This window comes from Neovison vison, chromosome 6 (assembly GCF_020171115.1).
Source record: "Neovison vison isolate M4711 chromosome 6, ASM_NN_V1, whole genome shotgun sequence".
Classification (NCBI taxonomy): domain Eukaryota; kingdom Metazoa; phylum Chordata; class Mammalia; order Carnivora; family Mustelidae; genus Neogale; species Neogale vison.
Window position 1 is genome coordinate 202,870,273 of NC_058096.1, and position 15,521 is coordinate 202,885,793.

At 37.0% G+C, this 15,521-nt stretch overlaps 1 protein-coding gene across 1 annotated transcript in view; it reads left to right on the forward strand.

Moving 5' to 3' along the window:
• Positions 1-11,734, forward strand: part of NEK4 (NIMA related kinase 4) — a 34,330-nt gene extending 22,596 nt beyond the window's left edge. Inside the window, exon 15 of the mRNA XM_044253402.1 lies at positions 10,775-11,734. Within this exon, the coding sequence (XP_044109337.1) occupies positions 10,775-10,867 (93 nt within the window). The 3' untranslated portion in view covers positions 10,868-11,734. The remainder of the gene's footprint in view (positions 1-10,774) is intronic.
• Positions 11,735-15,521: the final 3,787 nt, after the last annotated feature.

Here is a 15,521-nt window from a genome sequence, read left to right on the forward strand (position 1 = left end):
GAATTTTTCAGTGTATTTCCTAAAAACAAGAATATATCCTAATATGGGTGCCTGGGTGGCTCAGTTGGCTGGGTGGTTTGATTTTGGCTCAGGTCATGATCTCAGGGTTTGGGGATCAAGCCCTGCATCAGGCTCTACACTGAGTGCAGAGTCTGCTTGTGATTCTCTCTCGAAAATAAATAAGTAAGTAAATAAATAAATAAATAGAATCTGTCCTTATATAACTATAGCTCAGTGATCAAATTCAGAAAATTAACATAAACACAATACCATTATTGGGGTGCTTGAGTGGCTCAGTCAGTTAAACATCTGCCTTTGGCTCAAGTCGTGATCCCAGGGTCCTGGGATTGAGCCCCACTTCAGGCTTTCTTCTCAGTTGGGAGCCTGTTCCTCTCTCTGTTGCTATCCTCCGCTTGTGCTCTCTTTCTGTCTAAAATAAATATATAAATCTAAAAAATTTTTTAAAGTACAATACCGTTATCTAATTTACAGACCTTACTTAAATTTCACTAATTGTCATGCTGATATCCTTTATAGCAAAAGAAAAAAAATCTTTCTGTTCTAGGATTCAGTAGATTCAATTCAATCAGGTTGAATGAAATAAGGATTACGGTTTTTAATAGATTTATTAAGATATAATTCACATACCATGCAATTCACCCATTTTAAGTGTATAGTTCAGTGGTTTTTTTTTAATATATTCACAAATATATATTTGCTATCACCACAGTCAATATTAAATATGTTCATCTCCTTAAAAAGAAACCTTGTACTTCTAGCTGTTGGCCCTCTATCTTCTCCTTTCAGTTCTAAAGAACCAGTAATCTGCCTTTTCTATATAAATTTACTTATTCTGGACCTTTCATTTAATAGAATGGTATAAAATATGTAGTCTTTTGTGACTGGCTTCTTTCACTTAGCATAATGTCTTCAAGGTTCATCTGTGTGGGAGCGTGTATCAATATTTCATTCCTGGGGCACCTGGGTGTTCAGTGGGTTAAGCCTCTGCCTTTGGCTCAGGTCATGATCTCGGGGTCCTGGGATCGAGCCCCGCATTGGGCTCTCTGCTCAGAAAGGGAGCCTGCTTCCCTCCCCCCGCCGCCTGCCTCTCTGCCTACTTCTCTCTCTGTCAAATAAATAAATATTTAAAAAAATTCATTCCTTTTAATGGGTGAACAGTATTCTATTGTGTGGCATAGCCACACAATATGTTGTTCCATCTTTTCATCAGTTGATGGACATTTGGGTTGTTTCCACCTTTTGCCTGTTGTGACTAAGTTTGGTATAAACATTGGTATTCAAGCTCCTGTGTGGATTCAGTTCCCTTGGGTGTATAACTAGGAGTGGAATTGTTGGGTCATATGATAATTCTACATTTCAATGGAGGAACTCCCAGATGGCTCTCCAAAGCAGCTGCACCATTTTACATTTCTACCAGCGTAAGAGGGTTCCGATTTCTCCACATCCCAGTCAACAATTACTATTATCTTTTTGTTTATAGCCATCCTACCAGGTATGAAGTATTCAATGTGATTTTGATTTGCATTTCCCAGATGACTAATGATGTTGAATATCTTTTCATGTACTACTTTCCATTTGTATATTTTCTTGGGAGATATGTCTACTCAAGATTTTTGCCAATTTTTAAATTGAGTTATTTATATTTTAATGAGTTGTGGAATTCTCTGTATATTCTAAATAGAAGTCTTATTATAAAATATGTGATTTGTAAATATTTTTCCCGTTCTGTGGGAGTGGTAGAATGTCTTTTACTACCCCCCCACCTTTTTTTAAAATGGCCTGAAATCCTCACCTTTATTTCTTGGCTGGCTTCAATGGGAGTGGGTGGTTGGGGTGAATCTTATTGGTCTGCACGCAGGTCCAGGTTCTCCCTGTGGGTGCTGGGGTGCTTGGGGCCAGCTTCTCCTTTGTAGGCCCCCAACTTTGGGATGCAATGGGTTTAGGCAGGGCCTTGCCCCCTGAATTTCTCCAGCTCCGCCTTCAGCCCTTCGTTCATCTCAGGTGGAAAGTGCAGCCAGTGTTCCACCTCCTCTTCTTTTTACTTCCTTGATAGTGTTCTTTGAAGCATAAAAATTTTCAGTTTTGATGAAGTCCAGTTTATTTTTCTTTTGCTACTTGTGTTTTTGGTGTAATCGAAGAATCCCTTGTCAAATCCAAGATCATTTAGGTATACCTGTAGATTTTTCTCTATAAAACTATAAAAGTTTATAGCTTTAGTCTGTATATTTAGGTCTTTGATGTATTTGAGTTAATTTTTGTATATGGTTTAGAGTAAAGGTCCATCTTCATTCTTACGTATGTGGCTATCCCATTTGTTGGAAAGACTATTCTGTCACTTTGTAAAAAAAAAAAGTTGATCATATACACATCTGTTTATTTTTAGACTCTCAGTACTGTTTCTTTAATCTGTGTTTGTCCTTATGCTAGTCCTATACTGTTTTGTTAACTGTTGCTTTGTAGTAAGTTTTGAAATCAAGGTAGATGAGTCCTCCAACTTGGTTATTTTTCAGAATTGTTTGGCTATTCTGGGTCCCTTACAGTTCTGTGAATTTTAGATTTGCTTGTCAATTTCTTCAAAGAAGCCAGCTGAGATTCTTATAGAGATCGCATGGAATCTGCTGATTAATTTGTGGCATATTACCTTTTTAATAAAATTAAGACTTTTGATTCATGAATGTGAGGCAATTTTCCATTTATTTAGATTTTAAGTTTCTTTAAACAATGTTTTATAGTTTTCAGAGTGTAAGTTTTATACCCCGCTTATCAAATTTATTCCTGAGTATTTTATTCTTTTTGATGCTATTGAATTTTTTTTTGATTCTATTGGAATTTTATATATTCATTTGGGATTGTTTCCTGAAAATGCATAGAAATAAATTTGATTTTGAAAATCTTGACCTTGTGTCCTGCAATCTTGCTAAGCTTATTTACTGGGTTTAATATCCTCTTTTTTTTTTTTTTTTTGGTGGTGATGAACTCCTTGGAATTTTCTCTATATAATATCAAGTCATCTATGAAGAGAGTTAGTTTTACTTTCTAGTCTGGATACCTTTTACTTCTTTCCTTGCCTATTGCCCTGGCTAGAAGCTCCAGTACAGTGTTGAGTGGACGTGGTGCAAGTGGACATCCTTGACTTTGTTTCTGATCTAAGAGGGAAAGCATCCAGTCTTTCACTACTAGTTGTCTGTGGGTTTTTATAGACACCCTTTATCAGATTGAAGAAGTTTCCTTCTTTTTCTGGTTTGTTGAGTGTTTTTTTAAATCACAGAAAGCTATTGGGTTTGTCAGATGCTTTCTATTTTGATGATTATATGGCTTTTGTATTTAATTCTATTGACAGGGTGTGTTACCTTAATTGATTTTGGGATGTTAAACCATCCTTGCATTCCTGTGATAAACCTCCCTTGGTTATGTTGTATACTACTACTTGTATGACTTTGGAGTCATGTTTCTTATATTTTGTTGAAGATTCCTTTGTCTGTATTCTTATAAGATAATCTAGTTTTCTGTGATGTCTTTGGTTGTGTTATTGGGGTATAATGGGTTCATAGAATGAGTTGGGGAGTGTTCCCTTATCATCTATGTTTTTTGGATGAGTTAGTGAATAAGTGGTATTAATTCTTTAAATGTTTGATATAATTCACCAATGAAGGCATCTGGGCCTGGGCTTCTCTTTGTGGATAGTTTCTTGATTATGAATTTAGTGTCTTGTTATACTCAGATTGTCTAATCTTCTGTTTCTAATTTTGTGTCTTACTAAGAATTTGTCCATTTCTTAGCGTGTAATTATAATAGCAATCCCTTTAAATCTTTTTTATTTCTGTTAAGGTTGGTTATTTAGGAGAGTGCTGTTTAACTTCCACATATTTTTGTTTCCCCAATTTCATTCTGTTATTTATTTCTAATGCATTTTATTGTGGTCGGAGAATGTACTAATTATTTTTATCCTTTTAAATTTATTGTGCTTTGTTTCATGGTCTAGCATATGGTCTAACCTGGAAATTTTCCATACGTGCTTGAGAAGAATATTTATATTCAACTCTTGTTGTGGGGAGTATATTTTAGATGTCTGTTAGTTTTAATTCTTGTTTGTTTGTAGTATTGACCAAATGGCTTATTTCCTTGTTGATGTTCTGCCTGGTTGTTTTTCCCATTACTGACAGTGGAGTCCTGTGTCTCTACGATGTCACTGATGTCTCCAACTACTGTTGAATTTCCTCCTCGATTTCTGTTAATTTTTGCTTTCTGTATTTTGGTGCTTTGATTAGGTATATATATGTATTTTTATTAGGTATTATATATTTATAATTGTTATATCTTTCTGATGAATTGACTTTTATCATAAGATTTTCCTCTTTATCTCTAGTAACATGTTTTTGTTTGAAAGTCTATTTTAGCTGATATTAGTATAGCCACTTAAGCTTTCTTTTTTTTTTTTCCACTTAAGCTTTCTTATGGTTGCTGATTACATGGTGTATCTTTTTCTGTCCTTTTACTTTCAGTCTGTTTGTACCTTTGATCTATTATGTGTTTCATGTAAGTACTATATATGGTTGGATCTTGTTTTCTTATACACCCTAACATTCTGCCTTTTGATCAGATTGTTTAATTCATTCACATTTAATGTTAATACTGATACAGTTGGATTTATGTCTGCATTTTACTTTTTGTTTTATATATGTCTCATTTTTTTATTCCTGTATTTCTACTTTACTGCTTTCTTTTGCATTGTGAAAATTTTCTAATGTAGCATTTTAATTTCCTAAATAATTTTTTTCCTGTATATTTTCCTTTCCTTTCTTTAGTGGTTGCTCTAAGGCTTATCATATACATCTTAAATTACCAGAATCAACTTCAGCTTTATACTCAATTAATTCCAGTAAGACATAGAAGTGTTATTCCTATTCCCCTTTTCCCTTTATTGTGACATCATTTTATATATCATACATGCCATATTAATGTTACAAAACCAACACTGTCTTTCTATAATTATTTCTTTATATGATTTTATGTCTCTTTTTTTTTAAAAGATTTTATTTATTTATTTGACAGACAGAGATCACAAGTAGGCAGAGAGGAAGGGAAGCAGGCTCCCTGCTGAGCAGAGAGCCCAATGCGGGGCTTGATCCCAGGACTCTGGGATCATGACCTGAGTCAAAGGCAGAGGCTTTAACCCACTGAGCCACCCAGGCACCCCGATTTTATGTCTCTTGAAGTTGAAGGAGAGGAGAGGAAAGTATGTGTTTGTAATTTTTTCTATAGTAACTTTGTTATTTATTAATTTTTATGTCTCTTTGTTTATTCCTGTGGATTCAAGTTACCATCTGGAGTCATTTCCTTAGCCTAATACAGCTTTGCTGCAACTCATCTCTTTTGTGGTGTTATTGGCAAATAGATTACATTTCTATATGTTAAAGGCTCAACAATAAATGATACACCCTTTTTAAAAATTGCTTTAAAAAATTAATCATTTTAAGACGTTAAATTGTTTAATTTGTGTTATTATAAACTTGTTGCTTATTTAATTGTAGTAAAATGCACATAATTTCAGATTTACCACTTTAACCATTTTTAAGTGTTTGGTTCAATGGCATTAGTATTTACCATTGTAACAACATCACTATCTCTAATCTGAATTTATACCAGTTTATGTTCAGTTATGTTCAATAACATAAAAAACTCTGCTGCTTTAAAGCTCTGTACCCACCCTTTTTGGTTACTGATATTACAAAATTACATCTTTATATATTGTGTGAATCCAAAAACATAACCTAGGGGCGCCTGGGTGGCTCAGTTGTTAAGCGTCTGCCTTTAGCTCAAGTCATGATCCCAGCGTCCTGGGATCAAGGCCCATATCGGGCTCCCTGCTTAGCGGGGAGCCTACTTCTCCCTCTTCAGCTCCCCCATACTTATGTTCCCTCTCTCGCTATCTTTGTCATAAATAAAATCTTAAAAAACAAAAACAAACTAGTAATTGGCCTTTTTAGTGCATTGGTCTCTTTAATTTTATAGGAAACAAAGTTACAATAGTGCTAACTTTGAGACATAATTTTTTGAATGTCTCTCTCAATACATGTAGAAAACAAAAGTGGAATTACACACTGTTACATAATACTAACTTTGATAACTGCTCACCTATCACCTTTATTGAGATCTTCATTTGTTCATACAGCTTTGCAGTACTGTCTGGTATACTTTCATTTAAAATTAACAGGACTCCCTGTAGTAGTTTTGTAGACTGGGTCTGGCGTTAACAAATTCTTCATCTTTTGTTTATTTAGTAATATCTTAAGTTTTCGCTTACCTTTTCCCCTCAGTTTTATTGAGATATAATTGATATATAACATTGTTTAAGGTGTACAACCTAATGATTTTTGTATTTATTGTGAGATGATTACCACAGTAAGTTTGGTTAACATCCATCACCTCTCATAGTTAAAACATTTTTTTTCTTGTGATGAGAACTTTTAAGATCTACTCTTAGCAACTTTCAAATATATCACGAGTCAGCATGCTGTACAGTTAGTTACATTCCCAGAATATATTTACCTCATAACTAAAGTTTGTACCTTTTGACCACCTTTACCCATTTCCATCACCACCCCCACCCCCACCTCTGGCAGCCACCAATCTGTTCTCTGTTCAGTCTTTTCAGATTCTGCATAAGTGAGACCGTGCAGTACTTGTCTTTCTCTGTTTGACTTATTTCACTTAGAATAATGCCTTCAAGGGGTGCCTGGGTGGCTCAGTGGGTTAAGCCGCTGCCTTCAGCTCAGGTCATGATCTCAGGGTCCTGGGATCAAGTCCCGCATCGGGCTCTCTGCTCAGCAGGGAGCCTGCTTCCTCCTCTCTCTCTCTCTGCCTGCCTCTCTGCCTACTTGTGATCTCTCTCTGTCAAATAAATAAAATCTTTAAAAAAAAAAAAAAGAATAATGCCTTCAAGATCCATCTGTTTTTGGAAATGCCAGTATTTCTTTTTCTTGCTCACTTTTTTTTTTTTAAAGATTTTATTTATTTATTTGATTTCTGAGAGAAATCTGCTGATAATCATATTGGAGATCTCTTATATGTGAGGAGTTACCTCTTTCTTGTTGCTTTCAAGATTTTCCCTTTCTCTTCAGCTTTCAACAGCTTGATTATAATGTGTCTGGGTAGGAACTGTTAGTTTCAGCCTACTTAAGAGTTCATTGAGCTTCTTGGATGTTTATATTCATGTCTTTCTTCAAACTTGGTGCATTTTGCCTATTACATCAAATCTCTCTCTCTCTTCCCTTTTGGGACTCCCACTGTGCATATATAGTGGTCTCTTTAAATCCCTCCTTAACTTGCTTCAGCTGAAGGGGAGGGGTTTGTAACTGTATCAGTGAGGACTGCAACAATGTTTGGCGGCTTCTGTGTGTACATCTCTCTGATCAGAAGCAGTAGTCATCTGTCAGTACACAGATCCCCAGTATTTGGAGGCAAGGTTCTCATTGCCTTCTCTGGCCCCACAAGCTGTGTGCTGCCTGCTCCAGGAACATCTGCACAGCTGCCTGCCCTCCAGCTCCCCCACCCTCAGGACCTGAAATTAACCACAGTTTAACCTCCAAGCCTTACCCCAGAAACTGCAAGCCTTGAGTAGACTCCAGAGTTCCAAAATAGTTACCTTAGGCATTCTGCAGCACAGTTTTTATCCATGTGAGATGTAGTCCTCGTCCTCCTCTGTCATCTTTCATATATATTGTCTTATATATTTACTTTTAAAATCAGTTCAGAGAAGGGGCACCTGGCTGGTTCATCAGAAGAGTGTGTGACTCTTGATCTCAGGGTCGTGATTTCAAGCCCCACATTGGGTATAGAGATTACTTAAGTATTTTTTTTTAATCATTTCAGTGAAGAAAGGAGAAACAATATGCATTTTTAAAATTTTTTAATTTTTTATAAACATATATTTTTATCCCCAGGGGTACAGGTCTGTGAATCGCCAGGTTTACACACCTCACAGCACTGACCATTGCACATACCCTCCCCAATGTCCATAACCCCACCCCCCTTCTCCCAACTCCCCTCTCCCCAGCAACCCTGTTTGTTTTGTGAGATTAAGAGTCACTTATGGTTTGTCTCCCTCCCAATCCCATCTTGTTTCATTTACTCTTCTCCTACCCCCTTAACCCCCCATGTTGCATCTCCACTTCCTCATATCAGGGAGATCAATGGAACTAGAGGGTATCATGCTTAGCGAAATAAGTCAAGCAGAGAAAGACAACTATCATATGAAACAATATGCATTTATATTGGGTTTTATTTGCATAATTACTCTCAGGTATAATCTGAAACTGGCCCCTGTGTAGGAGGAGGGCAGGGAGAGAAGGAAGGAAGAGGCAGACACTCTAGATTGGGAAGTGGTAGTTCTAATAAGCAAGGGAACTCACATATGAGGCTTGGTGTAGGCAGCCACAAGATGAGTAGATCTCCACACCCACCTGCCAAATCTCAAAAGTTCATATATTATATATGTAGTATGTATATATATATATATATATATATATATATATATATATATATATATGTATGTTATATTAACTGGGTTCAATCACTTATGCTGTCCAGATGGTCTCAACACCACATCATAATCTGAAGGCTTTGTCCTTGGAGCATCCTTTGGGAGTGGGGCAGGCAAATGGAATGCATATTCCAAGGACAGGAGGGGATAGGGAACCTCCAATTGCCAGAGTCAGGCTCACAGGTGAACCGGAGGTAACATCCTCTTCATAACCTCCTCCGAAAGCAGTGCTTTTTGTGTTTCCAAGTAAATTGAAATTGTTGCCTGGGGTCTTACTTTCAGCTTGATGAACTTCCTTTAGTAGTTTTATAAAGTGGTCTGCTAGCCACAAATTCTGTTTTTGTTTGTCTGGGAATGTCTTTACTTCACCTTTATTTTTGAAAGGTAGTTTTACTTACAATGGGATTCTTGTTGACAGTTTTTTTCCTCCAGTACTTTGAATATATTATCCCTTACTCTACTACCGCTTACTCTCCTTTGTTTATGTTAGCTGTTAATGTTATTACTTCTCCCATGTAAGTGGTGTCATTTTTCTCTTGCTTTCATGATTGTCTCTTTGTCTTTTGACACTTTCTTTCTTTTTTTTTTTTAAAGATTTATTTATTTGACAGACAGAGGTCACTCGTAGGCAGAGTGGCAGGCAGAGAGAGAGGAAGCAGACTCCCTGCTGAGCAGAGAGCCTGATGCGGGCAGGACCCTGGGATCTCAACCTGAGCTGAAGGCAGAGGCTTTAACCCACTGAGCCACCCAGGCGCCCCTTGACACTTACTTTCACATGTCTGTGTGTGGATCTCTTATGTAGATTAATGTTTTTCAGTACATTTGGAAGTTGTCAGCTATTATTTCTCTAAATAATTTTTCTGCTCTTTTCTCTCTCATCCTTCTGATGGTCCCTTTACATTTGTAGTTGGTGTGTTTAATGATGTCCCACCTTTTTTTTTTTTAACATTTTAATTTATTTTAGAGAGTGTGAGCTAGGGTAGGAGCAGAGGGAGAGGGAAAGGGAGAGAGAAGCAGACTTCCCACTGAGCATGGAGCCCAACATGGGCCTTGATCTCACAATCCAGAGATCATGACTTGAGCCGAAATCAAGAGTCCAACGCTTAACCCACTGAGCCAGCCGGGTGCCCCAATGATGTCCCACATTTCTAAAACAATGTTCACTTTTCTTCATTTTCTTTTCTCTCTGTTCCTTGGATTACATAATCTTTATCAATCTATCCCCAGCCCACTTACTTTTCTTTCTGCCAGATTAAATATACTGCTGGGCCCCTCAGGTGAATTTTTCATTTGTTGTTGTGCTTTTCCTCTCCAGAATTTCCATTTAGTTCTTCTTATAATTTCTCTATATCACTATTCTCAGTTTGATGTGACATTCCCCTCATACCTTCCTTTATTTCTTTATGGTTTTCTTTAGTTCTCTGAATGGGTTTATAATGATGTCTTTGCCTGTTAACTCCAGCACCTTGTTACTCTGACAGGTAGTGCCTCTCTTGCCTACCTTCTTTCCCAGTGTATGTGTCATACTCCTGAAAACTGGACATTTCAGAAAATATATTGTTACAAATCTGGGTACTGGCCTCCCCAGGGAGGGGGGTTGCTATTATTATTTGCTTCTTTAGTGATTGGCTGGATTTTTTAGTGATGTCTATTTTATCCCTTCTTCCTGTCCCCACAGTGTAAGTTTGATGTTGCTTCTTAGTTGGCGAGGCCTTGGTTGTGTCCATAGCCACCTTAGAATGACAGTGGGTTTGGCAGAGCTCTTTGGACTCTCCTTTGCCCTTACTTCACTCAGCTGTTAAGGTTTCTTAGTTGCCAGTTGATGGCTCTCTGTTTCCAACAGTGCCTTGGGCCATATATTGCTCCATAGACTGAGCCAGCAAAATTATCTGAATTATCTGTGGGATTTTGTTTTATTAATTCTAATATTGTTGTGTTTTACTAAGAGCTCTTTGTATTAATGATATTAATTTGGGGGGATGTATGTTGTAAATTTTCCCCAGTGTAGTGTTTGCTCTTAATTTCTTATGAGTGTAGTTTTTGATAACTTGAAGCTTAAAAATTTTAAAGAAATTATAGTATTTTCCCATATGATTTCTACCTCTGGGGTCATACTTAGAAAAGCCCCCCCCTTATTTAAAGCTGTTCTTTTAAGATTACAGATGTTTTTTTCTACTACATACTGATTTTCTTTTTATGTTTCCCAAATAGGCACGTTTGCAGGAGCACATGGGTGAAAAATATACAACTTACAGTGTGAAAGCTCGCCAGTTGAAATTTTTTGAAGAGAATGTGAATTTTTGAGAATTTAATCTGCCAGAACTAAAGACCTATTTTTAAAGGTTTTTGGCTTAAACAGAAACCTGTAATAATGGCTGGAGGCCATTCTCTTTTGGAATGAAGCAATGTCACAAAGAAAGAGAAAACCTTTGGCTATTTTACTCTCTCTTTTTTTTTTTTTTTTATTTTACTCTCTTGATGAGGGAAGTCTATTACAAGATGTCTGGTTACTGTTTACTGAGCCTCAAACCACCAACTTTATATTTAGAACTTTATTTTTTTAAGGTACTAATTAGCTTGATTACAGGGCCATAAAATTAGATTGGAAGTTTTGTATTGTACTATTGTGATAAATGCATAGAAGTATGTCATAGTGATACTAATTGTCATTGTTAATAATTTCAGGTAGTAGTTGATAAATTATTATTTTTTTTAAAAGTCAATTCATGATTCTGGGAGTAGATTTTGAATATGAATATGAAGTTGTACCTACTGTTTGAGCAACGGAATTCCTTTTTTATATATTGATGGATGTTTAGCCTTTTATTTTCATTTAATATGAACTTCATTTACGTTATATAAGAATTGAAACTAAGAAATATTTTGGCTTTGTCAATCACTGTTTTTGTATACTGGTCTTTTTTTAAGAGTAATATTTTCATTGGCGAAAACATTTGCTAAAACACTAATCCCCTTTCCAGTTAAGCAATTTGTAAGTGAGATCCAGCTCCTTTTGGTTATGCTGGGACATATTTATCTCCTGAAGTTTTGTCTTCTTGTACATCAAATTATTTGTTGTCTTTAAATGTATGACTATATATCACATATTTTATTAGTTGTTTAATAAGGGGTAACTCCCATGTGGGAAATAAATTGTTTTTATAAAAGTCTTGATTAGTAAGTTTTCACTTCTATATTCAAGGGTCTTTAAAAATACCAGAAATGTTTTCACTTTTTATAATAAAAATGTTACCTGACCTTTTTTGAAAATTACACATAAAATACTCTAATGAAGTGTTCCCTTTCCAGTCACTGAACAAGACTTTTTAGTTTTACTGTATGCCAGAAGCTGTGGATATGGTGGTGAGTAAAACACAATACTCCCCACTCTCACGGTGCTCATGGTCTGGTTTCTGAGACCTCTTAGCTTGACTTTGAAGAGTTTGTTAGAACTCAAAGGTAAAGCCACCTAGTCTTAGTCCCATTTTGGAGGTAAATCTTTGGCAAACTGGATCTTCCCTGAACTATTCACCATTTCTTTTTTTTTTTTTTTTTTTAAAGATTTTATTTATTAATTTGACAGAGAGAAATTACAAGTAGATGGAGAGGCAGGCAGAGAGAGAGAGATAGGGAAGCAGGCTCCTCGCTGAGCAGAGAGCCCGATGCGGGACTCGATCCCAGGACCCTGAGATCATGACCTGAGCCGAAGGCAGAGGCTTAACCCACTGAGCCACCCAGGCGCCCTATTCACCATTTCTTGAATGTTTTATGAATCTACATCTTTCTGGAGAAACATCAGTTTTACTTAAGTTTTCTCACTTGTGGCCATAATGTACATATTATTTTCTTAGAATTTAAAAATTCTACCCCCAGGGACGCCTGGGTGGCGCAGTTGGTTGGACGACTGCCTTCGGCTCAGGGCGTGATCCTGGAGTCCCAGGATCGAGTCCCACATCAGGCTCCCAGCTCCATGGGGAGTCTGCTTCGCTCTCTGACCTTCTCCTCGCTCATGCTCTCTCTCACACTCTCTCTCTCAAATAAATAAATAAAATCTTTAAAAAAAAAAAAATTCTACCCCCATATGTTATTATTCCTATTCTGTATATTTTTATTTTGCTTAACCATTCTTTCAGTTTTCATCCTAATATCTTTGGGTATTCTGTGGTTTTTCTGTCTTCAGTGCTTAATCATTTTTAATCTTATATCATTATAAAACACCTTTAACAGCCTGCATTTTCTTCTCAATATACCTTTGGCCACATTTCAGACTTTGATATTATTTTGACATTAATTTTTAAATAGTCAGTAATTCTTGTCTTGATTTTCTCTTTAAGAAGTTTTCCTTAGGGGGGCGCCTGGGTGGCTCAGTGGGTTAAAGCCGCTGCCTTCGGCTCAGGTCATGATCCCAGGGTCCTGGGATAGAGCCCAGCATCAGGCTCTCTGCTCAGCAGGGAGCCTGCTTCCTCCTCTCGCTCTGCCTGCTTCTCTGCCTACTTCTGATCTCTGTCTCTCAAATAAATAAATAAAATCTTAGGAAAAAAAAAACATATTAAAAAAGAAGTGTTCCTTAGGGATGCCTGGGTGGCTCAGTCAGTTAACCGTCTGCCTTTGGTTCAGGTTATGATCCTGGGGTCCCTGATAGAGTCCCGCATTGGGCTCCTTGCTCAGTGGGAGCCTGCTTCTCCCTTTGCCTGCTGCTCCCCATTCTTATGTGTGCTAACAAATAAATCTTAAAGAAAAAAAAAAGTAGTGTTCCTTAACTTCCATATACAAACGTTCCCTGGCTATCTAAAAGTAGAGCATTCCTATGAAACCTTTGGTAAGTTGAAACAGTGAAAAGCAAAGAGTATTCCCCATTTTCTGAAAGTTCATGACATGCCACTTCACTTTTACGCAAGACCTTCAGTAATACCTGTTTTTGCTAACTGAAAGAAATTTGAAGAGGATTTTCACTTAAAAAAAAAAGCCATCACTATAGAAGTGTAAGACTTTTGTAAAAGTGAAGTGGCATGAAACGAGCTTTCGGAAAGCAGGGTATACCTGTATTTTGAAAGCCAAGAAAATGTAATCTCCTTGCTCCCAACTGCATTGCAGTGTTACTAAATATGATCTGCCCAACTTTAATTTCTTGGAATTGATTTCCCGGTCACTCAGTAGATGATTCATTACTGTAACGACCCTATAGGCATTTAATACAGGTGAATTCTGTTATGCACAGACAGAATCACTTGCCTTTATATATTATTCAAATCTATTTATAAGACCTGTCCAATAGAGTATTGTAATGATGGAAATGTTCTCTATCTGCATCGTGATAAGGTAGCCAGTGGTCATATATGGCTTTTAAGCTCTCAAAATGTGGCTAGTTTGAGGAGCTCAATCTTTTAGTTTTAATTTAAAAGACACATAGGACTAATGGCACCATACTGGATAGGGCAGCTCTGAATGATTCACTCAGTTAAGTATTTATTGAGCACCTACAAAGTGTCACAAACTCTTATTATAGGTACTACACAAACAGCAAAGAGCGTAATGAGATCCCTGTTCCCCTGAAGCTTACATTCTGGGTGGGGCCAAGGAAAAAATATATAATGTGGGGTATATTAGTGCATATAGAATAATGAGGCATACCACTTTTTTTTCTTCCATACCACTTTGATAGGTCAGCAGATGCTTCCTTATAGTCACATTTGAATAGAGACCTGAATGAAAGGAAAGAACAAGTCGTGTATATCTGAGGGAACATGTTTCAAGTATAGAGAACAAGTGCCGAAGTCTTCGTTTGATCACTGGTCCACTTAATATACCAGAATCTGAAAGGTAGTGTTGTTCTACCAAGAGTGTAGCTTTGCCAAACTCTTTATGTATGTAACGTACGTTCTTTATAAGATTTCACATCATATTTAATACCTAATGGTTTCTTTTTAAGATTTTATTTATTTGACAGAAAAATCACAAGTAGGCAGAGAGGCAGGCAGAGAGAGAGGAGGAAGCAGGCTCCCTGCCAAGCAGAGAACCCAACACGGGACTCGATTCCAGGACCCTGAGATCATGACCTGAGCCAAAGGCAGAAGCTTAACCCACTGAGCCACCCTGGTGCCCCAATACCTAATGATTCTTAACAGTGACATCTTCACAGCTATGAAGTGTTCTTTTTCCCCATTTAATGCCTTCTGATGTTAAGTATCTGACTTTATCACTATTACCTCTCCTTTCTGCCTGCATCTGCCTAATATATCCTTGTTCCTGTTTTCAACCTTTGGGTGTCATCATGAAAACATAAGGTAACTTGATGTTTAATGCTTTTTGGCAGTCCCCCCCCTTTTTTAAAGATTTTATTTATTTATTTGACAGAGATCACAAATAGGCAGAGAGGCAGGCAGAGAGAGAGGAAAGGAAGCAAGCTCCCTGCTGAACAGGTAGCCCGATGTGGGGCTCAATCCCAGGACCCTGGGATCATCACCTGAGCCAAACGCAGAGGCTTTAGCCCACTGAGCCACCCAGGCACCCCTGGAAGTTCCTTTTTAATCACATTTATTATTCTTAATAATATGTTCGGTCTTATTTCTGCTGTCTTAACTTTTCTTATCTTTTTTTTTTTTTAACTTCCTGACTTTTGCCATATATTAAGGTCTTTGCTCTTGTTTTTTAAACTTACATTTTATTGTCTTCTCTACTCTATGGAGAAATAGAATATTATCTATAAAAATCCTCCTACTCCCTTCCCACACACAAAACCTTTAAGAACGTTTTTCTCTTCAGCCCTCTGGAAAATTAAAAAAGAATAGGTTTCTACTTTGGTCTACCTCAAGTAAAGCATGGACTGAATTTTTTCTGCTTAACAAAAGCCTTATTTTAGTGATACCCAAATATTACCTTCCCACAAATTTACATTAAATTTTTTTCATAGGTGCTTACTGTCAAGAAAGACATCTTTTAGGAACTTTCAGCTACAGGA